At 53.1% G+C, this 25367-nt stretch overlaps 1 protein-coding gene across 1 annotated transcript; it reads left to right on the top strand.

Moving 5' to 3' along the window:
- Nucleotides 1-1084: 1084 nt before the first annotated feature.
- Nucleotides 1085-25147, top strand: SPARC (secreted protein acidic and cysteine rich). Its single transcript, XM_047771655.1, has 11 exons — nucleotides 1085-1103; nucleotides 1464-1517; nucleotides 11599-11668; nucleotides 13670-13723; nucleotides 14273-14360; nucleotides 15776-15897; nucleotides 17685-17805; nucleotides 20050-20183; nucleotides 21251-21399; nucleotides 23362-23510; nucleotides 23979-25147. Exons 3-11 carry the CDS (start codon nucleotides 11612-11614, stop codon nucleotides 24005-24007), a joined length of 903 nt encoding a protein of 300 aa, XP_047627611.1. The 5' UTR covers nucleotides 1085-1103; nucleotides 1464-1517; nucleotides 11599-11611; the 3' UTR covers nucleotides 24008-25147.
- Nucleotides 25148-25367: the final 220 nt, after the last annotated feature.

Below are 25367 nucleotides of genomic sequence, written 5' to 3'. Positions count from 1 at the left end.
AGGGAGGGCCTCTCTTAGGAGATGACATTGTAACAGAGCCTGAAGGGTGAAAAAACTCCAGGCACAGGAAAATCAGTTGGAAAAAGAGGTCCTAGCAGAGGTAAGAGCAAGTGCAAAGATCCTGGGGTGGGAATAATATTATGGATGTTGAACTGAAAGGAAGCTGCTGTGGCTGGAGTAGAGTGAAAAAGGAGGAGAGTGCAGGCAGCAAGGATGGCAGAGGAGGCAGAAGCCACATGGTACAGAAGTTCATGGGAATGTTCTCTGTCTTCGTTTCCATGTTATTCCATGCTTCAAGAGCCACTTCTTCCAGGAAGCCTTCTCTGCCTGTACCAACACAGAGATCCTGCCTCTCTGAACCCCTGGGATAAACCTGAGTCTCTATGGCTCATGTAAGTGGGTGGCTGCATAAGACATGCCCTCTCAGCAAGGTTCAAAGCTCCTTGAGGACAAGGGCCAGCTATCAATTCTCGTACCTTTCAAAGGGCGAGGCATGCCCACATAAATACTCATACTCTCATCAAAATACTCATATTCAACCAAGACCTGTTGCACCAAGAAGTTCATAGAGCATAAAAGTGAACCACGTTGAATGCAGAATCAGCCTGCCTACCCTGCTTCTAGTCAGGTGACCTTGAGCCAATACCTCAGGCCCTTGGAACCTCTGTTTCCTTATTAGGAAAAAAAAAAAAGACATAATCACCATATCTCAGTCAATGGTTTGTTGTGAAAATTCTAGGCCCTCAGTAAACCTTGGCCACTGTTACCTCTGTGATTAAAACCAATGTCATCAATCACCTTCTATCTGTTCTCTATTGATGACACAGATGACCCCAGCTAGAAAGCGAATCCGTTATGTGTCTGGTGGAGGCACAACTAGAGTTAGAGGTATGGTTATTTTTAGACCGTGTTCCGAATCATCAGCGATGATGCCATCGATGGCAGCTTCTCTTGTCTGGACAGAGGGGAGTCCTGCCCTTGCCTTTGCCACAGATACAACCCCCTCGGACCGCTCTGCCCTCCTCAGCATTGCCCAATGTTAGGGAGGCTCTGGTCCTAAAATCAAGACACTCAGGCCTGGTGCTGCCCCTGGGAACTCCTGGGTAATCCCTTGCCCTCTCCAGGCCTCCGCTCCCCTCTGAACAACGAGCAAGTTGTTCTAGGTGATGCCTGCAGGGCCTTCCAGCCCCAGCGTTCGGTCAGTCTGTTCAGGCAACAGCTCCGGAACCCATGTGGCAGGCAGGGCTGGGGAGGCTGGTCAGGACAGCAGGCCGGCCCGCCGCAGGGAGAGGGAGCAAGAGTGGAAGACAGAGAGGGCTTTGGCTGCAGGGAGAAGGGGAGGGGGAGGGGAAGGAGGAGACACCGGAGGAGGAGGGACCGCGGGTGGAGGGGGAGACAGACCCAGCCCAGAGCTCCCAGTGGTTTCCTGTTGCCAGGCTCTAAACCCCTCCACATTCCCGCAGACCTTCAGACTGCCCGGAGCCCGCTCGCCTGCTGCCTGCCTGCCTGCCACTGAGGTACGCGCCCCCCCTGCCCTGTCTGTCCCTTCTCTAGTCCCAGGGTCCCTGGGCCCTGGTTCACACCTCCCCTTTGTGTACAGGGGAGGGGACGCTGTGTGGGGAGGTCTCCTGGATCAGGGACAGGATGTGTAGCTCCTTCGGGGCTCCATCCCTGCTCCCGTTAAGGGCAGGGGCCATGGGCTGGCTGCCTGTTGCTTTTCAGGTGAAAGCAAGGTAACTCGGTCTCCCCCTCTAGGTGTGCAGAAAATGATCAGACTGTCTTTTCGGGACTTTTTCTCTCTGGCTCTTTCGGTGTCCGTCTCTCTGGTTTCAGAGGCGCCTTTACAAATGCGGCAGCCTCCGTTCCCGGGAATCTGATCTGGGCACAGCTGCAAGAAGCACCGGCCGTTGGCCAGAGCCTGCCCTGCTTCCCATTCCAGAAGAAACTTCCTAGACTTGGTTGTGGGTCAGAGCCTCTGTTTTCCAAAAGGGCCTTTGCATGAATGATAAATTGATCTCTGGAAGACAAAGGGGGAGTCTTCACCTTTAAGCAGAACTTCTGGGAAGGGTCCTGTTTTCCTGGAATTCTCCCCTCTCCAACCTCTTTCCCTGACACACACACACACTCTGATTCCGGTGCCGTTCAGCCCGATATAGCCCTATCAGTCAGTCTTGAGTTAGGCATTGTTCCCATCCTGGGCTCCCCGGGTTGTAAACACAGGATCTCACCAGCAGTAGCCCTCTGTGTGTGTAGCTCTGAAGACCCCAGACATCTGATACGGTCCAGCAGAGGCCCTGGGTCTGATGGGAGGCTGGTTGTGGCGGGGGATGTGCTGTAAAGAGTGGAAGGGAGAAGGCAGGATGCACAGGGGTCCAGGGCAAGCTTCTCACATCTTGTTTAAGAAGCTCAAACCCTACACAAGGCTGGTGTGGAGCCTTCTAGCATGTTAGCTCTTCTTCAGGTAACCCCTTCCTGTCCTTGGCTTCACTGGCCGGATGATGAGTGGACTTCCTGAGTCCCCAAGGACACCAAGAGAAAAAAGGGCGCTGGGGGAAGGCATGGCTTCCAGGAAGCCCAGTATGCTCCAAAGGAACAGAGAGGCACACATTTTCCTCCAGAAAATTCTATTCTATGCAGAACCCATAGAGAAAGCATTTTCACCAGCAATTCTCTGGGGTTAAATTGCTATACAGCCAAGTTCGGACGGCAGGGGAGAAGCACATTAAAAGTAGAGAGGCAGACTTCAGGCACACATTTTATGCATCATCTTAGGTAAGCGCCTCCTCTGGACTTAGTTTCCCTGACTGTAAAGTGGGAGCAGTGGGCTTAATGGTCTTTCGGGTGCCTGACGTCCTCTGAAACTTTCAAAGGAGGGTCTCAGAAGGAGAAGTCATGGACTAGCCTTTGAATAGGCTTCAAGGCAACTGCAAACCCTTTACACTGGACATACAGTAGAGTGTGTGTGTGTGTGAGAGAGAGAGAGAGAAACAGAGACAGAGAGACAGAGACTGAGACAGCGGCAGTGAACAAGAAGGCAGTGACAGCCTTCAGTCTTCAGATATTCTCAAATGTCTGCATGACCCTCCAGGGAGCATGACGTGGGAGACAGGGTAGGTGGGGACTGGCCGAAAGCAAGGGTCTATTTGCAGGCGGAGAAAAGCTCTGAAATGGGAGGGCTTGGGAGAAGAGATAGTTAACTCGCAGCCCTCAGCTGCCACATCGACAAAGCCTGGAGTGGGGGGGGGGGGGGGTGGCGGTGGAAGGGGGTGGGTGCCTGGAGAAGGAATCAACTTTTGAAACTTTCTCCAAGTCCCACCCACTGAAAGGCTCTCTTTGGCGTGACTCACTCTAGGAGGAATGTGTGTTGCCACGGTAACCTTTTTTTTCAGGGTCTCCGCCTGCTGGCTGGGAGGGGACATAGAAACCCTCAGAACCTCAGGCTCCATCCGAATGTCCCCCAGGCCCCTCTCCCCCAAACACCAGGACAGCAAATGCTAGGCCCTGCCCTGCTGATGGGACCCCAGGGCATTTGTGATATACTTCCCGGACTGGACAGGCTCCTGGAAGACCTAAGCTTTAATTCCACTTCTGCGTCAAAGGGGCCACTTGACCTTGAAAAAACGGCCGTCTCCTTTCAGAGTCCCCCCCCCCCGCCCCCCCCCCCCCCGTTTCCTCCTTGGTTAAAAAGCAGTAACAGCACCACCCCAAGAGTCGTCGCTCTGAGGACAGAACGGGGTGATGTACAGTGAAGCATTTGCTAAACTGCAGCCCTCCCGCCCAGGGAGATAGGATTTTAGAACTGATGGATTGATGGCGTCCAGAGAGTTGGGGAGAGCATTCCCAGCTTTTCTGCCAGGCAGCTTCGTCTTCTTGGGGTTTGCATATAACTTCCCTCTACTAAAAGAGCTGCCAGGCGCTCTGCGACGAAATCAGTGGGGTTCATATTTTTGCGATTTGGCCATCTGTGTGACTATTTCCCAGGAGTGCTGTGCCCTCCTGTCGAAGGAGCACTGGCCAAGGGAACGGCAGAGACGGATCTTAACGCACAGCGAGTGACCTTTGGAAAGGCCTCCCTCGCCACCCCGGGGACCTCAGTTTCTCAGTCTGTGAAATGGGGAAATCTAATCTAGGTGGTCTCCGTCTCTGCAGTCCTGTGGACAGAAATCCCCGGTGGTGCTTGCATTAGCGGGAATAGTTGGGCTACGTTTTTAACACTCCCTGGCCCCCTGGTTGAAAGGAAACCAAGGAGGAGGGACTGGGGGATCCTGGGTTGCATAACAGTCCTGCTAAAATCTTTATCCATCTGTAGAGACTTGTCAACCAAGAGCGTGGCTGGGGTTTGCTATCCACAAGAGCCATTTTCTTTGCTGAAAATAAGCTGCAAATAGAAAGGGAGGGCGGAGGAAAGGAAAGAGATGAGGATATGAGGTAAACAGGAGAATATTTGGTTTTTGAGGTTATTTAGATGGGTAGCTCTGTGTGCAGACATAAATAGGGACAGACATAAACCCAAACCCATGAGGATGCCAAGGATATAAACACTGATTTCACCACCAGGCACTCATTGGCACAGCTAAAAATAAATGTCTCCATACCTGAACAGACACAGAAGGCTAGGCCCTCACATGGCTCTTCCTGAAGGTACCTGGACGCGTAGGCAAGTCCCAGGTGGGCGTCTTGATACAGGTGGCCACCCCTCCCCTCCCCTCCCCTCTATAGCCTGAAACCAACAGATGCTGAGCTGGGGAGACACACAGAGCTTCACACAGGCCATGGGTCACGCATACAGAGTCACAACTGCCATTTGCATTCACGCAGAGACGTGTGCAGCCAGGTCTAACTACAGGTCATGGCCGGGAGACAGACGCCTGACCCCCTGTGGAATCACAGAGACACACTGAGACTCAGGAAGGGAGAGTCACTCACTCCAGGTCACACAGCAAACTGATGTCTGAGCCGTGCTTTCAGATGATTGGAAATACCCAGATGTTGATGTGTGCTTTCTGCTTGTTTCAGCAGAGCAATTTGGTGCCACGCCTGCACTTCTTCCTCTAGAGGCAGTGAGCCCTGTGGCTACTAAGTGATGAGCCGTATTTCCCTCTCTCCTTTGCTAGCCGGCCATGGCCTAACCCAGCCCATGTGGCTTTGTCTTTAGGGCAGCGGGATGTGGCCGACAGACGGCTGCTCCCTTGTTTCCCGCTGGCCCCCTCCCTGACCTCCTCTAAAGGAGGGATGGGAAGGCTGGAGCTGGGCTTTCAGCCAACCCTCAGCCAACTCTGGTGATTAATGAAGTTGCCTTTTCTCTACAGCACAGAGCCTGGGACCTGAACCCCAACCCTGAACTGCAGGACAGCTGGGCTGTACAGGGCCAAGGCCGGCAACCAGTGACTTGACAGAATTACTGAGAAACACAGCCTCCTTCTCACCCAGATGTCTTAGGAAGTTAACTGGGTCCTCCCACATCAAGCTATAGACCTTGATGTCGTTAGCAAAAATATGGATGGAGATACCAACTCTCTCCAGAGCTGGTTTCTTTCAGAAACGTGGTTTTAACCCATCTCATCTGGGGATCCTTCTGGGCCGTCTTGTGTTAGTCTTGCCCTTAGGATCCCAGACTGATCAGATGAAAAAATAAACAAAAAAACAAGGTAAACATCTGGCCATTCCGAACATCTAGAAGTTCAGCTTAGCTACCAGCTAGCAGAATGACCTCCAGTGAATTGTCTATCCTCTCCCTATCTCTAAAATCAGAAACACGGCAAAGAGGCTTGACTGTAATCAGGATTTGAATGCCACTCTGGACTTTAGGGGAAAAGGTCATAAAAGTCCTATGATTGATTAGTAATGTCTGCCACGTGCACAGGAGGGGCAGGTGGAGGCATATATGCCACAGATTTGCTATCTTTGGGATGGGACAGCCTGGACACTTTGATGTTACTTCTCATCCCCTCCATTTGTGGTCACCCAGACGCAGCAGTGACCCCTAGGGGGAGCCAGGGAGGCGAGCGTGATACTCCACCCTGGGCTCTTATGACCATGGTGAAACGTGGCATCTTAGATGTATTTATGGAATCTCAGTCAGGCTGATTCCAGTCTCACACTCTGGGGCTACTTTTGAGGTGCCCCTGAACTTCTTCGAACCTAGGCTTGAGAGCCCCTAATACCCTAAACATGTCCCTTAACTTCTTCCCTTCCAGCAGGAACTATCAGACATAGAAGCAGGGCAAGTTGGGAGAGATGGTACACTCTGAAAGGCTTCTGCCTCAGCTGACTCCGAATGTCAGGGCTGAAAGGCACCTTCGGGACCTCCTGGTCTCAGGGTTTTCAAATTCTGTTTGTAGGAGAGCCCGGAGATGTTCCAAAGGCGTCTCGGGGGTTGTCTGAGTGCACGTAGGACTTTCAGCCCCCATTGCAACACTGCTTTCGCCTGCCTTGGTTTTTTTTTGTTTTTGTTTTTTTTTTTTTTTTTTGGCTTGTTTTTAATTTCAAGCCAATTCATTGCATAGATGATAATGCATGCACACGTTTCAACAAATGCAACAGATGCTTAGCTGTTTCGCATTTGGACTTCCACAGAAGACTTCACTGAGAGCAAGGGCTCCCTGACTTGCACAATTTGGAACAGCACCGATCTAAAACACCCTCCTCATGGTGCAGATGAGGGGCGCTAGGCGAGGTCCAGGGAGCAGAGAAGCCTCCCTGCCTCCCCCAAATTTGCACGGTGAGCTGGAAGCAACCTTAGCAAGACTCGATCCCAGGACACTCGACTTCCACGTCACCTCCCAGTGGCTGTGTCTGCTCCCTGGGGTGTGAGTGCCTCTTTGCCCTGGCTCAGCCCTTCTTCTGGGTCCTGGCTCCCCGACAGGCCTGGCTCCCAAGTTCCTTTACTAGCCCCTCGACTTGTTTTCTTCTCTTTGAGCTTGTTTACCAGGAACGTGTGTTTTTGGAACCCTTGTTTCCAAGCCAAACAGTGGAAGCAAAATGCCTGGTTTGCGTCAGCAGCTCAAGTGAGAGGGCAGCCTGGGGCCTGGCCTTCGTCACTGTGTCCTCTGGGGGCTGGTGTGCCCGAGACCAAGAGGAGAAGTGTCTCCTTTGTTCCTTTTCTCCCTGGGCCACAGACTAGGAGCTGGGACTCTTGCCCTGGATTTTCGGGGAGATGGAGATTCTGGGATCCTTGATTTGAAGATGCTCTTCCATGCTTACCTCTTGTAATCTCTCATGTTAATCACCTATGAGGCTTTCAAAGGGGGGGGGGTGTTATTTCCATTTTACAGATGGGGATACAAATGGAGGCCCAGAGAGGGAACGTCACTTTCTGAAGGTCACGCAACTGCTAAGTGGCAGAGCCAGGCTTTAAACCTGTATATTCTTTCTCCAGAGCCCCTGGGCTTTCCTTTCTGCCATATGGCCTCTATGAAAACAGATAACCACTCTAGTATGGTAGCCACTAGCCACGTATGATTCAAATTCAAATCAAATACAATGAAAACCTCATTTCTTCTTTGCACTAGCATCATTTCAAGGGTTCAATAACCACGTGTGGCCAGTAGCTACCATATTGGACAATGCAGATACACAATATTTTCATCATCTCAGAAAGTTCTATCAGATCGCGTGGCTCCCTAAGACTCTTCTTCTCAAATCCAATTTGATCTCAGCATCTCAGATTCTGAGCTTCATGTTCTTAGGAGTCTATGATTCTAAGACCTACAGTATAAAATGGTATGATTCTGAGAACCTCCACCACCCCCCAACCCCCTTGTGACATTAAGCAATTTTTCAGGGTCCAACGGGAGCCCGAAGGAGGCCCTTCATGTTTGAGAGCGATGAGCTGAGATGGAGGGGTGCTGGCTGTAGTTTTCCATCCCCAGAGTCTCTCTAAAGAGGGAGAAGTGACCTCAGCTTCGGGTCCTGCTGGCAGCCAAGGGCGGGTTTTAGCCGTCTCCAGAGCAAATAAAGGCAAAAGGAAGGGACTGGATGTACGGAACAGGAGGCAGAGGCGGCGGTGGGATGGGAGCGAGCAGTGTCTGCATTTGATGGCCATCAGAGCCAAAGGAAACACACCTCCTCTTTCCCCCTGGCCCAGGCTAATTTTTTCCCTGTATCTTGGGCCAGGTCACAGCCTGGCTGGGCTCCCTTTAGGTGAGCATCTGGGGCTGGGGTACGGGAGCAGCTGCCAGGGGAAACAGGGCATGGGGTGGAGGGTGTGCCCGTGGCAGAGGAGGCAGCCTGGGTCCTCCCTCAGTCCTGCCACTTCCTCCCTTCCTGGGGCTCTGGGTGGGTTTCTTCCCCTCTCTGGCTTCAGCCTCCCTCCTGGAGAAAGACATGCCTCCAGGCCCCAGGGGGATGCTGGGTTATACAAAGGATAAACACAGGCATCATCAAAAACTAAAGAGATACTGGAAGGTCCTTTGTGGTGTGGGTTCAATCCCTGGCCCGGGGACTTCCACATGTTGAGGGCATGGCCCAAAACAAACAAACTAAGGCGATACAAAGGAGAGAGTTTTCACTTAATACTGGTCATTTGTGCAAAGGTGTTTATGTTTCCACGGGGCATGCCAGACCTAGATTTGATGGCCAAAGGATGTGTGCACAGCTGATCATTTCTGAATGCCGGGATCTGACTCTGTATTCTGACTTTGCAGGGGCTACTGATGTATTTCTTAGCTTTGCAGGATGGGTGTCTGACCTCTTCGGCAAGTGGTGGTTTTGAGAACCTCAGAGAGAAAGAGAGGGCGAGGGAGAGGGGGAGCTTGTGGCTATGTAAGCTCTATGGCCGTGCACCCAAGAACAGTCCAGCTGCTCCCCTCCTATCGTGTGGAAAGAAAGGGTTCTGAGATTGGTGATGCAGCACTGGGCAAAACCCAAAATTTGGAAAAATAACTCCTCTTCCAAGATTTTGTGTCCTTTTAACATGTTCCCTTTCTGCTTTTCTCCTCCTCCTCCCCCACCCTGGCGCTCCCAGACTCTGAGCATAATTCCTATGAGGTCCAACCAGCTCCATGAGAAGGGAGTTTGACAACTTGAGAGGGGCCTGAATGTCGCATGATGTCCCTGCTCTCAACCTTGGACTCCTCATCAGGAATTCAGGGCCCTCCCATGCCTGCCTCCCTGCTTGCCAGTGCATCAGAGGCTCCAAGGGGCCAGAGTTCTGTATGTGAGGCTGCTAGAAACTATAAAGCACCGTATGATCTAGAATTATTTTTCTCTTCTGGCTGCAGCACCAGGGATAAGGGTGGCAGCAAGGGTCAGTGTGTCACTGAGAAAGAGTGCAGGTGGTGAGGCAGGACAGATGGAAGAGCTGACCCACAAACCCTTTCCTGGTCAAAGAGGGGCAGGCAGTTCCTCTGCTCAAACCAAGGGCACAGACTCTGGAAACGTCAGTCTTCCTGGCTCCCCAACCTGCAGCTTATTGGGGCTGTTTCTCCAGCGACATGACCGCTCTGTCACTGGAGCTGAGACATGGTGACTTTTTTGTTCTAGCTCTCAGTCTCACTTTGACCCTGCACAATCAAACCGTCTCAGACAAGCCCTTCATTCATGCTTTCTCGCCTCTTCCCTTTGTCCAGAGCCACAGGTGGGAATTGCTCTGCTAGTGTCTTCCAAATAGGGAAGCTAGAAGGGAGATTTTTCCACCTTTAGGCTGGGGGTGGGCAGGGGGTGGACCAGCATGCAACTGAGTGAGGGAAGGAACATTCCCCAAACCACCTGGAGAGGGAACCCTGGACTCCTCTGGGAGGTGGGGACATCGTGAAGCAAAGCCAAGCTGCCAGGTTGATGCCTTTCAATCTCTGCTAGTTTTATTTCGTCTTCACTTCATGTAATCGTGAGCTTTAGGGTCCATTTTAGGCCTATAAAGACCATTTTGAAGTCAGCTCTTCCCTGCCTGTTTCTGCTACTCAAATGCCATAACCCAAGTGAAGATGAGGCTCTCGGAGGGGGTGGCATGTGCCACGACCAGCATGTGCTGTGCCATCGTAAAGGCCAGGCTACCACCTCAAAGATCATCTAGTCTAACCCTCTCACTGAGTGAAAGGGAGAACCGAGGTCTAGAGAGGATGAAGGGCTGAACCAGTGCACCCAGGTGGTAGTGTGACAGAACCAGGGTCCCTGGCATTTAGTTCCAAGCCAGATGTTTCTCCCCTGATGCCAGAGGACCTCCCACTAACATGCTCAGTCAGTTGAGAGGTCTTGGACAGAACGAGGGATGATGGGCCAACATGGGAGTTAGGGGGACAAATGAGGGAAACGGAGCCACTGCTCAGCTTGGACAAAACTGCTGAGGGGCAGCCGGGGGCATGCTTGCTCTGTGTGGCCACAGAAGGACCAGCAGAGTAGACCAGGAGGAGCACGAGGGAGGCCAATCGAACAGCATGCTGAAGAACCTTCGGAAGCTGTTTAGAAACGGAAGTCCACTGACTTAGAACAAGAAACAGGACTTCCCGCCATGCCTCAGCCGTAATAAACCTAGCTGGTATCTACAAGGATGTGGCTTCCATCCCTGGCCTGGGTTAAAGGATCCAGCATTACCATGAGCTGTGGTGTAGGGTGCAGAGGCAGCTCGGATCCTGTGTGGCTGTGGCTGTGGTGTGGACCAGCAGCTGCAGCTTTGATTCGACCCCGCGCTTGGGAACTTCCACATGCCTTGGGTGTGGCCCTCAAAAGCAAAAAGAAAAAGAGCAAGAAAGAGAATGTCCCCACCATGGTTCCTCGGTTAGGGATGGCATTTTGGCAATAAATCATGAGGGGACATCCTGCTCCAAGATGCCTTCCGGTCGTGAGACTGTTAGAGCTGAAAGGTCTCAGCAGCGAGCTTTCTGGATCACGGCTAACTAACATCCTTTCACTGCGAAGGGGAAAGAGAAGGTAACGTGCAATACACAGAAGGACTTGGATGCTTCCCACACAGGATCCACTGCAGTGCCTCCCGCCTGGCTGGAAGGGAGAAAAATGTGCCCACCAGTTTCCTCCAGCCATACTCAAAAACTTCATTGTTCTTCGTTTCAGGATGTGGACCCCATTGTCTCAAATCACCAAGGGGTTATTACCTGGTAACATCTCCTAGAGGGGGGGAAGTTTGGGGATACAGGAAGAAAAGAATCCTAGAACGTCAGGGACCGAAAGGTCCTTGAACATGACCTGGTTCAGCCTTGGGCAGACACGACCGATGAGCCAATCCCTTTCATCAAATCACTCTTTAAAAACTTACATACACGTATTGAGAAAGGAGACTTAATACCATTACTATAAATGGAAAAATCTGTGTACTTTTGTTATAAATAGAAGGAAACTGCAAAACTGAAGACAAAGGAGACAAAACAACTTTACAGAATTCCAGCTGGATGTAGTTTCCTGGGGAGGCTCTGAGCCAGACGCTGGCTCTCTGTTCAAAAAGGAGACGGATGAGTGTTTTGTGTGAAAGACGTGTTAGCACCAAACTAAGATTTTCTCATCATGTGACCAGGACTGATGGAGGACTGAGTAGAAGCTACCTCCTCTGGGGGTTCTCGCTATTGTGATATTCTTGCATATCAGAGGGATTCGGGATCCATCGAGAGGCCACCCCCTCACTGATCTTTTAAATTCTCTTCCCCACAGGGTTCCCAGCACCATGAGGGCCTGGATCTTCTTCCTCCTTTGCCTGGCCGGGAAGGCCTTGGCAGCCCCTGTAAGTACCTAAAGACCGGATCTGCTTAGTTTACCTCCCACCACCAGCTCAGAAGCATCGAATCTGCCAGCCCGGGATACTCAGAGGGAACAGGGATTTCCCCATCTTAATTTGCCTTTTTTTATTTTTCCCTAAAGATTTTTTTCTTTGGCCTTTTTTTTTTTTTTTTTGCTATTTCTTTGGGCCGCTCCCACGGCACATGGAGGTTCCCAGGCTAGGGGTCGAATCGGAGCTGCAGCCACCAGCCTACACCAGAGCCACAGCAACGCGGGATCCGAGCCGCGTCTGCAACCTACACCACAGCTCACGGCAACGCCGGATCGTCAACCCACTGAGCAAGGGCAGGGACCGAACCCGCAACCTCATGGTTCCTAGTCGGATTCGCCAACCACTGCGCCACGACAGGAACTCCAAATTTTTTTTCTTAAACTAATAAGCTCAGAAGAAAATTGAATGAGGGCCGTGGGGTGGGGATTCCACAGAAGAGAGATTCCAATGTAATGTGAAAAGGTACTTTTCAGCAATCAAAGCTTCCCAGGAAGGAATTAGGACCGCTTTAGAAGGAAGTGACCTCTCTGTCACAGGAGGAATCTCGAGCAGAGATTCAGGCCTTAGAGAGAGGGCTGGGTTAGTTTCTGAACCAGTGAGGGTTATCTGGCTGCAAGTAACAGACTCCAATCTGACTACATGTTGGGGGGGGGGTGTGGTTACAGGGTAGAATATAAAATCAAAGGCCCTGGGGAGAACTGGGAAAGAGCCGCTCAGGGCCTGGGAAGTAGGGTCTAAAGGACAGTCAGGGAGATGTTGCCACCTGAATGTGTATCTACGCCAACTTTTTCACATCTTGGAAAATATGCGCCAAGATTAAAAAAAGAAAAGAAAAGAAAAGAAAACCCAAGGAGAGCTAATCTAGCCAAGCTGGAGTCCTGGGCCCGCTTCTTGGCCATTGACTGACAGGCCCTCGGAGGGTCTCATGCTGAGGGCGAGGAGGGACCATCCAGTGTAAAACCAATACTGGAAGAGGGAGGCAGAGACATAGAGTGGCCAAAGGAACAGTTCCTTTCGCCTCTGAAGCCCTTCCCCTCTCTTCACGAGGAGGTGTGATGATGATGAGAGACCCTGGCAGTCTTGATGAGGCAGGGAGATCTGGGCAAACGATTTGGCAAGGTTACTGTCATTTTTACAAGAAGCCTCCCCCATGGGAGTTCCCATGGTGGCTCAGTGGCTAACGAATCCAACTAGGAACCATGAGGTTGTGGGTTCGATCCCTGGCTCAGTGGGTCAAGGATCCAGCATTGCTGTGAGCTGTGGTGTAGGTTGCATACACATCTCGGATCCCGCATTGCTGTGGCTGTGTGGCACAGGACGGCGGCTACGGCTCCAATTAGACCCCTAGCCTGGGAACCTCCATATGCCACTGGAACAGCCCCAGAAAAGGCAAAAAGACAAAAGAAAAAAAAAAAAAGAAGCCCCAACCAGCCAGGCACCTCAGAGTTACAGGTTATCTTGCTTCTTCCTGTTCCAAGTTGACTCCAAGAAGGACTGACCAAATAATAATAGCAGCAGCAGCAGCAGTAGTAGTTATATTAGCTGAAGTAGTAGCAGTAATAATAATAATAATACCATTGTTATGCTTGTGGGGAAGATAAAGGTTTGTCAAAATTCAGGGCTCATCTCCTCCGGGCTCAGTTTCCATCTGTAAGATGAAGGGAGGTTGTCTGCATCTGCGCTTTTCAGACTTGATAAGAGTCTAAGCAGCAGAAATGCTTTTCCACGCCAAGTCTTAGACACCCCAGATATAAATATATGAAGGGAGGTGCTGTGGAGCTCCCCAGGGCCCCGTGTTTGGTGTCTCCGGTGCCCTTCTCGCCCCGGAGGCACAGCCTTGGGGACCTCCCACGAACCACCCTCCCCAGCTTTAGTGTTTCAGGCCGGGGCACTTGAGCGGGGATGCTGGCCTTGGCCCTGACCTTCCTGAACCCCCTTTTCACTTCCCTGCAGCAACAGGAAGCCCTGCCTGATGAGACGGAGGTGGTGGAGGAAACCGTGGCCGAGGTAGGTGGGTGGTGACCCCAGCCCCCCTCTGCCCTCGTCCACGCCCCGAGGAAGCCGGATGGGGGCGGCGTGTCTCCGGCTGGGACAGGCCACTTGTTCCCTTCCCAGGTGCACGCACAGCACAGACGTCAATCCCGTGTCTCCCCTAATCCTGACACATTCCCGGATGCTCCCCAGACAGACTTTCCAGGGACCATTGCAGTTGGGAGCTCTGACGTTGAAATGTTTTAACTTTTTACGTGGTGGGACTTTTTTTTCTGGGATGATCACCCAGTCTCCCCATATGTCAAACAGTTGAAGAGGGAGTCGCTTGGCACCCCCACTTTGCCTCGACACCCATGGTGGCCTCTGAGGCATCGCCAGAGAACTTTGGGGTCCTCCAGGCACAGCGGGTCTGTAAGATTCGGTCTCGGTTCTGGACCTGGCCTTTGTGCTGTCTGTGACCCAGGCCCAGCACCCCTCGCCAGCATGTCACCCACCACCCCCTTGTGGGACCTGAGACTCCAGGCAAGTGGGGCCATTTAACTCCCTCTTCTCCCTCCTTCCCAGGTACCTGTGGGCGCCAACCCTGTCCAGGTGGAAGTAGGAGAATTTGATGACGGTGCTGAGGAAGCCGAGGAGGAGGTGGTGGCTGAAAGTAGGTCCCTTCCCTGAGTCTTGTCATGTCCAGCCTTTGCCCTCTGCCCCCCGGGGCCTGGGGCATGGGCACCGTCTGCGTGAGGTTTCCGCCCAAGGAAGTGCAGAACGGGGTCCTCCCTGCAGGATGGGCCTTGGAGGAGAAACTGCCTTGACTTAAAGGTTGGCCGTCTTTTCTGGACTCTGGAAATCCATGCTTTTTGGACTAGATGAGCGTCTAAGCAGCAGAAATCCTTTTCTGAGCCAAATATCTATTTATAGCCGTGCTGTGGGTGGCAGGAAGGGACGTTCCCAAGCTGGAAATCGCCTTCTCCCCCCCACCCCCGCCCAGCTCTTTACCCTGACTTCAAAGCCGGGTGTCATGTTCCCGCTAAGGTCCCCACTCACATCCGGTCACTCTGCTCCTACATGGCCCCTGAAGCTTTCACACACATGAGCTTATTTGATTTTCTGAAAGCCAGGAGGAAACAAGGCCTGGAAACCCGACACAACCCATATAAGGTTACCCGTGGAGTTAGTGCCAGAGTGAGAGCAATGGCCTGGGCCTCTAGCTCTGGCCCACCGTCATGCTGCCTCATTCCCCCGGGGCTAACAGCTTGCACTGGAGGCAAGCCAACCTCTGCGATGCCTCGCACAGTCTGTGAAGCTTCTCTGAGCCTCAGCTTCCTCGTGGCTTATGAGGGGGAAGATAGGAGGCCCTCGCCCCAGGGCTGTTGGAGGGTCATGAGATAAGGCAGAAGCGCCCTTGGCCCAGGGCCTGGCAGCACTAGCCTCCAATAGAGCCTAACTCCAATACCCGTGTGGAGCACCAGGAGGAAAAGGCAAGATGAGCTCTCATCCTGAGAGGCGTCCCCCGAGTCATGTTCCTTCCCCTCCACGCCCCTCATCCGGTGTTTACCCGACACCAGCAGGCCCTATTGTTCAGTGAGGGCCTTGGGGCGCTGTTCCCTTTTCCGCCACAGACACTCAAGCCTGTTTGGTCAGGACTCACGACTCCCTGGCTCTGTGACAACAGCTGACTCTCCGGGTCATTCTGGAATGTCTAGTCCAAAGTCCCCAAGTCCCTCAGTGCGACTGACCAACCAACAGCTGAGACCCCAGTGCTTGCTTCAGTCCTCGAGGGAGACCTACAGGCATCCGGGGCCCCAGGCCTAAGACCAAGCATCAGCCCTGTGCCCTCCGAGCCGGCCTGGCCCTAACCTCAGACCTACTCTCATTATAATCCCCAGACTGAGTCAACTGCTTCCCTAAATACCGATTTCTGGGTTCAGCAGAAGAGAAGGGAGGGTGCAGGGCTGCCCAGAGCCCGAGTGGGGGCCACAGCCCAAGACTTGTGTCCAAGGACCCACCTGGGTGGGGTTGGCATGGATGAGCTGGCCTGGGTGATACTAATCGCGTGCCCTTGTGCTCCACCAGACCCCTGCCAGAACCACCACTGCAAACACGGCAAGGTGTGTGAGCTGGACGAGAACAACTCCCCCATGTGCGTGTGCCAGGACCCCACCAGCTGCCCTGCTCCCATTGGCGAGTTTGAGAAGGTGGGACCTGAGGGATGGGAGGCGAGGTTGGGGGGGGGGGATGGCTCAGAACACAGGCTCTCTGCCCAGAAAACTCTTGGCTTGGTGGTGCCATGAGGCAGCTCCAGCTGTAGATATCCCCTGGCTCAGTCTAGTCCCAGCAAGAAAGTGGAGGTGAGTCAGAGGGGGAACTCTGCCTGCCCCTGGGTCTCTCCAGCAGCAAGCAGCATGCAGTTACTCAAGGCCATCAGGTTCCAGTTCTGCCAGACTCAGAAGAGAAGATACCAACACCAGGCACTGAGATAGGGGCTCTCTCTGCATGGGAGCAGCTTAGTCAAGCATCAGGCACAAACAAGGTGGGTTCCGGGTCAGACCGAAGGTTGGCTTCAAACCCCAATCTCCACCACTTGTCAGTGTAAGGTCTTAGCTATGCTCCTGAACCAAGTCCTCTCACTTCTAAAAATGGGACAGAAATAGACTATTTCATGAGGCTATTGTAAGAATTTGTCAGATTAGGCCTGGTACTAAGTACTCGATATGTGCTTTTTTAAAAAAATCTTTCAAACCTGTCCATTCTACCTCCAGTAGGACCCACCCACCCACTCACCTGTCCATCTAAATAAATATTTATTGAGCACCCACACACATCAACCATTGTGCTAGTGGTGACCTAGCTCAGGGCAGCCAGTCAGGTACCAGCATCATTCCCACAACCTCCCTCCTGGCTCCTCTCTCTTCAGTCTCTTCCCAACACAACTTATACTCTGGGCTCCCCATTTTAGCATCCTTGTCAACCCTTCCCTCCTCCTCACCCCTTCACCCTGTGTCCGACTGGTCATCAATGCCTATCTGTTCTCCTTCCAAAGTGACATATAAGCAAAATAAGTATGTGCAGGATATTAAGGCAAGGCTCCCCTCCTCCGGCCACAGCCACTGCTACAGTTCAGCTGGCCGCACATAGAGATTGGCTCAGCGGTCCCCACTTTCAGAGATTTGCTAGGGGAACCAACATAACTCAGCAGACAGTTATATTCACCATGAAGATGTAAGGACATGTAGCAGGATGATTAGGGAACATGACCTAGGCAAAGCATGGAGGAATCCATGTCCTGACTTGCTTAGCTCTCCTCCTGCCATGGGGCGGGGGTGGGGCACACAGAACACTCTGTTTCCCCAGCTACAAAGATGAAATGTAGTCAGACGGGAGCAGTGTTGCAGCTCCAGGAAGTCCATAAGCGACTCAGCACCCAATGTTTAAAGGAGGGAGGGCTGGTCACTGAGGCATCCTCTGCCCAGCAGGTACCCAAATTCCAGACTCTGAGCAGGAACAAATGTTTGGCATAAGCCATATTACTGGCACGAGCAATCGAAGCATAGTGAGCCACCTTTGTGGACAGTGTTCTAACAGTGCAGGAAACTCTGCTAGCCAGGTCCTGAGACCAACATTTTGAGCCAGGCCTTCTAGAGATAACCATCCTGTGCCTGCTATATCACCTCTTCTCTGCACACCCTGCCCTCTTTCCACCCCCACCTTTAGTTCAGCCTTGCCCTAGCTTCCAGCTTTGCTTTGCCCGATCTCAGCTCTGACTCAGAGGCCAGCCCTGGCTCTTGGCACTGGCTGAACATTAGCCTGGGAGCCCAAAGAGTGGCTTCTCGTTGTGGTCTCACCACTCACTCACTGTGTGAGCCAGGGATAATTATGTTCCCTGCCTAGCCCTTGGGGCCCCCACCTCTGAAATGGGCAAGGATGGTGGCCTCGGTCAAGGACTTTGGGTATGAGGGTGAGGCACTCTCTGCTTTGCCGACAGGTATGCAGCAACGACAACAAGACCTTTGACTCTTCCTGCCACTTCTTTGCCACCAAGTGCACACTGGAGGGCACCAAGAAGGGCCATAAGCTCCACCTGGACTACATCGGACCTTGCAAATGTGAGTCTCTCCGCAGGCCCCGCCAAGCCTCCCATCTTGGGGAGAAGGCATTGAATTGGCCCTGCTGCCAGCTCTGCCACCCTGGGGCTGTGTGATCTTGGACAAGTCCCCTCCCCTCTCTGAGCTTCAGGGTTCCCATTTACAAAATGAAATGACTGTCTACGAGTAGCTTCCTCTCGGCTCAGCATGCAGGACGCTCCAGGGTAGGACCAAGCAGCTGTGGGAGCACAAGATCAAGGAGGATTTCTAGAGCCTCTCACTAGCACCCAAGACAGCTCATTCCTTTTCTATAATGATGAGGAAGTTTAATTTTGTTTTGTTTTGGGGTTTGGGGTTTTTTTTAGGGCCAAACCCTGGGCATACGTAAGTTCCCAGGATAGGGGTCTAATCGGAGCTGCAGCTGCCCAGCCTACACCACAGCTCATGGCAACACCAGGTCCTTAACCCACTGAGCAAGGCTACAGATCGAACCTGCATCCTCATGGATGCTAGTTGGGTTTATTACCGCTGAGCCACAACAGGAACTCCTAAGGAGATTCTTAGGAGGGCTAACCCCAGTCTTTCCTGCTCCAACAGGGTAAAGCAAAAATGATGTTCTACTTGGCCCATAAAGTGTGTGTGTGTGTGTGTGTGTGTATGTGTGTGTGTTTTAATATTTGAACTCGAATGCTTTAATGTCAGGGCAAGTCTGTCAGTTCCCCTTAGGCCCTGTTATTCAACACTGTCATACCCTTGGCCCTTTGACTCCATTATATTCCTATCTGGATTACCCACCCTCTTCTAGAAACTTCGGAGCCAGGTCTTTGGGGGAAGGGATGCCAGGTTGTTGCCAGGCCTTTCGTTAGTGACCCCAGGTGCAGACTCAGCTGGCCCAGGCTCCTGCTTCAGTGTGGTTGCCTCCCTATCCTTTGAAACACCCAAGGCCACCTCTGTTCCCCTCCAAGATACCATCCACATGGTGTGGCTGGTACATTCTGGCACCAGATGACAATGGGGAGAGCCGGTCACCTGCCTCAGGGTGCAGAGTGCAGAAAGGTGGCGGAGGGGAAGCAGGTGCTTCTGTGGTCAGCCCCGCTCTCCCAGTTATAGGGACCAGAGTGTGAAGCGAGAAGGCACAGGCTGGAGAAGGAGGGCAGGGGTGGGATGGTGGTAGGAATTCTCGGGCACTGAGACTGACAGGTGTGCCAGGCGGCTCTTCCGTCTCCTGGGCGTATTACTCACTCCCTCTGACTCCTGGTGTCTCCTCCCCAGACGGTCTCTTCCCCTCCCCAGCTGCGGTGAAGAAGGCAGTGGTTCTAACCACAGAGGGGACCCCCATAGCTCCAAGGATGAGGGAAGGATGGACCCTAGGCCCCCAGGCACCCACATGTCCTCGGAGCGGGATGAGGCTCTGACAGTGTGGCCTGAAGCAAACCCCTTCTCTCCATGCTGATAAGTCCAATAAGAGGGTGGACGTGGATGGCATCTCCAGGTCTTACGTTCTGGAATCCTAAGTTCCAAAGACCAGGATGGAGTCACATCCCTAAGAATGTTCTGGTGATTAAGCACACCTGAACCCCGACCCTGGCCAAGCGGAACCTGTGGATGGATATTATTTCTCAGTCTCCCAGCTTCAGACGCCTCCCAACAGTTGACATCCGCATCGTGGGTCCTGCTCTTTTTGTAGGGCCCAATACCCAGAAACGTGCAGGGGTCACTGGAACGAACCATCTTCTTCCACGGATCAAATCAAGGCCAAGGGAACAGCAAATGTGCCTTTGCCCTTTTCTATGTGCAGGGTCCTTCCCCACACAAACCTCCTTTTTTATTTCTTTTTTCTTTTTTTTGTCTTTTTAGGGCCGCACCTGCAGTATATGGAAGTTTCCAGGGTAGGGGTCTAATCAGAGCTACAGCTGCCGGCCTACGCCACAGCCACAGCCACACCAGATCCAAGCCCCATCTGCCACCTACACCACAGCTCACAGCAACGCCAGATCCTTAACCCACTAAGTGAGGCCAGGGATGGAACCTGCAACCTCATGGATCCTAGTCAGGTTCATTCACCACTGAGCCACAAAGGGAACTCCCACAATCTCCTTTATCAAAAGCTGTGAAGAAATTGTGACCCAGAGAGGCTGAGCTATGTGCCAAGGTCGTTGATTGAAGTGGCTGCAGGAAGAGGGGACAGCCGCCCGGCCAGCATGTCGGCCCTGGGGCAGGGACGGTCAGGGTCTGTGCTGACCACTCTTGTATGTTGGGTCCTAGACATCCCCCCCTGCCTGGACTCTGAGCTGACTGAATTCCCCCTGCGCATGCGGGACTGGCTCAAGAACGTCCTGGTCACCTTGTACGAGAGGGATGAGAACAACAACCTTCTGACAGAGAAGCAGAAGCTGCGAGTAAGTGGTCTCTTCCCGGCCGGTCCCAGGGCTGGACACCTCCCGGCCCCAGACTGGCTGTGATCCCAGCCCTATACCCAGATCTTGGCCCCCAAGTGTGAGCCCACATCCCTGTTCTGACAAGTGCCTTCATTCTAAAGGACAGATAGGGCAGAGACTCCTTTTAGCTGCCTGTGGAGCACATTCACATCTTAAAGGCTCTGAGAAGTCCTGTAATGAAGACATGCTTGCTTTGTTTAGCTCCGTGTTAAACAAGAGACATAAACAACTCTATTCCCTTTCCTTTCTGCGTTTATGGACCTGAAACTTTGTGTGTGTGTGTGCCACACCCATGGCATACAGAAGTTCCCAGGCCAGGAACTGAACTTGAGCACAGCAGTGACAATGCCAGATCCTTTAACTGCTAGGCCACCAGGGAACTCGTATGGATTTTATTTTATTTTTTTTTTGTCTTTTTGCTATTTCTTTGGGCCGCTCCCGTGGCATATGGAGGTTCCCAGGCTAGGGGTCAAATCAGAGCTGTAGCCACCGGCCTACGCCAGAGCCACAGCAATGCAGGATCCGAGCCGTGTCTGCAACCTACACCACAGCTCACGGCAACGCCGGATCGTTAACCCACTGAGCAAGGGCAGGGACCGAACCTGCAACCTCATGGTTCCTAGTCGGATTCGTTAACCACTGCGCCACGACGGGAACTCCGAGGATTTTAAACCTTAATGGACATATCAAGTAGTAGGAGTATTGACACAATGCAGCTTCTGGGGCCCTACCTCAGGCCCACTGAATCGAAGTCTCTATAAATCAAGGCCCAGGAGGCTGCACTGAACCCACTCCCCAGTCATTCTGATGTGGCAGCTCTCAGAGAGCTCCTTGCAATGCCCCAGGCCGCTCCTTTTGAGGATGAGATGCCGGTACCCATCGACGCCACTATCTTCCCTTGTTTCGAACCTTGGCCTTGGCTGGTCTCTGCCTGCTTTGGCCTCCTGTCAGAGGTCGGGGAGGGGGTGCCTTGACTGGCCCATACAGCCTCCCCGGATCCTTTGTCACGCAGCTCCATGCTCCAACAGGTGAAGAAGATCCACGAGAATGAGAAGCGCCTGGAGGCTGGAGACCACCCCGTGGAGCTGCTGGCCCGGGACTTCGAGAAGAACTACAACATGTACATCTTCCCCGTGCACTGGCAGTTCGGGCAGCTGGACCAGCACCCCATTGATGGGTAAGAGCCCAGGCCCTCAGGATCACCAGGGGTGGCGCTGGCTGGCCCCTGAAGAGGACATTCCTGGGCCACGGCTGCTGGACGCACCACATGTGGCCAGAAAACCTCCCAGCAGCCTCTGCTGCTCCCAGCCCTGGCCCCCACAGTTTGCCGAAAGGCTGGGGCAGGAAGGGACAAGCGCAGGAGAAAGGATGCAGAGCCGGGGGACGAAAGCCACGAGACACTCCCCCCACCCTGCCAGACGAGGCAGAAGATATCAGAACTAAAAACTCCTCCTTAACTCCATGCGTGTGGCCTAAGGTATCCATTAATGGAGGCGGAGCGAGCTAGGAAGGAGTGTCTTGACTCCGTGGGGTGGCAGGGCCTAGGTGGGACACCTGCATGCTCACGGCCCTTCGGCTAGACCCAGAGACCCAGTCCCAACAGGGCAGACTGCCTGGAAGTTCTTAAAACATTCCCAGAGCCAGTCCCATCCACATGGCAAGGCCTTGGTTTCACCGCTCTCAGCCCTTGGCAACAGTTAGGAAGTGCCATGTAACTGCCCTGCAAACACTTAGTGAGTATCTTATTAGCTGCCCAGCACCAATCTAGGCGGGGGATTTAAGTCATCAGACCTGACGCGGCCCTCGCCCCTGGGGAGCTCCCACTGGGGGTGATGAGGAGCTTCTCACAACTGAAGGACAAAGCAAAGAAGGCTCCCCGAATCTGCAGGTGGTGGCTGGCCCGTCTGCAGCCGAACAGGGGTTGTCACCTTCGCTGCCACCTTCAGGCCTCCTTTTGCTGTGTGTTCCTTCAGGAGCACAGAAAGGAGGGCCACCCTGCTGGCAGGCTGTGCCCACGGATGCCCCCTCTGGGCCCAGCCCCCATGCATGGAACCTGCCCAGCCTGGCTGTGACCCTGGGTGGCTGGGGTCTGCTGAGCTTTGGGAAACTCCTTGCTGCTTCTCTCCCAGGCTCTTTATGTGGCTGGGATCCATCTGAGTCACACTCTGGGGGGGAGGGAAAAGTCAGGAAGACATCTGGGGCGGGGGGAGGGGGGGTGCCTGGGAGGAAGGCTTCCAGATGGGGCTGCCGGATAGCACATCTGGGAAGGTGCTGCAGCCTGGGTCGGGGGAGCTGTCTTCCCTGTCCTGTCCCAGAGCTGGGTGGGGACCTTGCCTGAGTCCCTGCCCCTCTCCAGGGCTCAGTTCTCTCACTGGTTCAAACACTGTGGGATTCCTTCCATGAGGTGGGTGGGGCAGGAGGGCCTGAGGGCAGGGGCGGCCGGCAGGGGGTCAGAGAGAAAACTGGAGTCACATTGGAGCCCCTTGGGGAAGAGTGTTTTGAGGACGACTAATTGAGGACTCTGGGGAATCAAGCAAAAAAGTCATACATGTGCTCTGGAGTCCAGGCCCGCAGGGAGAGCAGGAATGGAGAGAGAAATAAGAAGGCCTCCCTCCCCCACGACACAGCACACACCAGATAAAGTTCTACCAACCCCCTGCCGATCCCAGTCCCTTCCCACACTCTGCCCCACAAGTCAGCACTGATACAGCTCTTTCTGCCTGTTTTCTGTGCGTCTGCAGCCGTACAAATGTGTGTCCAGAGAAAACGTGCATTGTTGTTTCATAGCAGATTTTGATGCATCTGCAGAAATATTGAATAAAGTTTCTGTGCCTCCAACTCTTAGCCCATTAGAAAACAGTTACATGCACCAAGAGACCTGTGGTTTGAACCCATGGATCTCAGAACTGGAGAGGCGGTTAGATGTTACAGCCTTGTGATGGAGGGGACACTAAGGCGCAGGGTAGGGCGGCCTTGTGCTCTCTGCTCCACAGTAGGTCGGGGGGCAAGGCTCGGGTAGACCCAGGGTCCCGGCTCCTGTTCCTTCCGCCCTGGGGGGCGGGCTCCCTTCCCCGACCTCCCCACGCCGGGATGTGGGGCTTTCTCACGCCTCAGGCTCTCCCCTCCGCATCCCCGGCAGGTACCTGTCTCACACTGAGCTGGCCCCACTGCGTGCGCCCCTCATCCCCATGGAGCACTGCACCACCCGCTTCTTCCAGACCTGCGACCTGGACAATGACAAGTACATTGCCCTGGATGAGTGGGCCGGCTGCTTCGGCATCAAGGAGCGTGAGTGTCTGAGCAAACCCGCCGCCACCCACTCTGCCACCCGTGTGTCTGTCTCCTCTGCCCGTCTCCGCCCTCTGTGCCTGGTTACCTCTGGTCCACTCTCCCAGCCCGGCTGGGCCTCGCTCTCAGGCAGCTTCCTGACCCTTCTCTGTCCACCCGTCTGAGTGTCTCTTTCGCTCTCCCTTCCTCAAGCATCGGCACTCACTCTGTGCCTGGCACCATGTTGGGAACTGGGAGGCACCTAGGAACCAAACGGGAAGCATAACTTGGAAGTGTAACCTTGTGTTAAGTGACAAGGACCGGCCAGGGACAGGGAGACTGAGGTGCTTGGTCGTCAACTTTCGGGGTGACCCTGGGACCGTCACCTGGCCCCGGCCCCGGGGATGGGCGGGATCCACGGAGTCCTTGAGAAGCGAGTCTTCACCACCACCTGCCCGCGGTCTAATTCTGCTCCTCCTTGCTTTGCAGAGGACATCGACAAGGATCTCGTGATCTAAGCCCCGCCTCCTCCCGCAGAACCAGATTCCCTCTCTCTGCCCTTCCCCTCCTCCTGTTCTCCCCAATGTTTAAAATGTTTGGATGGTTTGTCGTTCTGCCTGGGGACAAGGTGCTAATATAGATTTCAATGAATACATTAACGGTGCTAAACAGGGAAATTTTAACCCAAGTCATGACATTCTTAGCTGTAACTCAGCTCGCACGGCCTCTTGCTCACCCACTAAGGAGCCCATTTTTCTCTTGCCATTTGCAGCTCTTGCCCCTTGTCTTAGTGACGTGTGGGTGGAAACTTTGATCTGTTCAAGTCTGCCTTCAACGCACGTTGCATCTCCGATTTTCATTCTTTTCTGTTTGAAACTAACACTCACAGAGAGAGATTTTGTGTTAATTACATGTCAGGGTATTGGCTGCCAGGGATTCATGCCTGAAGGTGGGCAAAGGGAAGTCACAGACCCGTGACACTGGCAAGGCTCTTCCTGGGGCTAGAGGATGAGTGGCGGGAGAAAGTTCCAGAACCCACCAGCCAGAAGCCCAGATAATTGTCTGCCCAAGGCTGTGTGATGGAAATACAGATGCTCTCGCCTAAGCCCAGTTCCTCACCATTTCCCCTCACTTTTCAGTGCCATTTCTTCCCACACTTGGCTGTTTGTTCAAACTTCTCAGAGCCCAGAGCCATGGACCATCAGTTCTCTGGAATCCACCACACCTCGGGGGCGGGGTGGGGGCTGTGGATCACTACATCCGACAGGGGTGCCCCCCGCAACTATCTTTGGGAGACGCAGAACTGAGAGGCCAAAATCAAGAGTGAGGCGCAGGAAGTTGTAAAATAGAAAAAGTGCAGTTGGTGAAGTGGTTTCATTTGTGGGGGCTTTTGTTTTTTCTTTTTCCACATTTGGATACCTATTATGAGGGATCTTTCCTTTGCTTTCTAGCATGTTCCTCCACCCCCTCCCCTTTTCCCTCTATTAATCAAGAGAAACTTCAAAGTCAATGGGATGGTCGGATCTCACAGGCTGAGAACTCGTTCACCTCCAAGCATTTCATGAAAAAGCTGCTTCTTATTAATCATGCAAACTCTTGCCACGATGTGAAGGGTTTGACAAATCTTTCAAAATAAAAAGTAATGACTTAGAAACTGCCTTCCTGAGTGAGTTTCCGTGTATCTTGGTGACCTCATTTCCCTGACACGTGACATACATGTGCACACACGACTGTACAAACACAAAGCTTTGCAAATATATGACTATGATTTTGTATACACCCCTGTGTACACACACACACACACACAGGCTTACTCATACGCAGGGTAGGTATGGGGTACCTACAAGCATGGATTTAGCTTTCTTTTAATTTTATGAC

The sequence above is a fragment of the Phacochoerus africanus genome, chromosome 1 (assembly GCF_016906955.1).
Source record: "Phacochoerus africanus isolate WHEZ1 chromosome 1, ROS_Pafr_v1, whole genome shotgun sequence".
Lineage (NCBI taxonomy): Eukaryota > Metazoa > Chordata > Mammalia > Artiodactyla > Suidae > Phacochoerus > Phacochoerus africanus.
The sequence above is the reverse complement of the archived record's forward strand: the minus strand, read 5'-3'. Positions and strand labels throughout refer to the sequence as shown.

Excerpts from the sequence above, each read along its gene's own strand:
- SPARC (XM_047771655.1), top strand. The coding sequence starts at position 11,612 with ATGAGGGCCTGGATCTTCTTCCTCCTTTGCCTGGCCGGGAAGGCCTTG. Across the intron at positions 14,361-15,775 it reads GGAGGAGGTGGTGGCTGAAA|ACCCCTGCCAGAACCACCAC; the intron begins GTAGGTCCCTTC and ends GTGCTCCACCAG. Across the intron at positions 15,898-17,684 it reads CCATTGGCGAGTTTGAGAAG|GTATGCAGCAACGACAACAA; the intron begins GTGGGACCTGAG and ends CTTTGCCGACAG.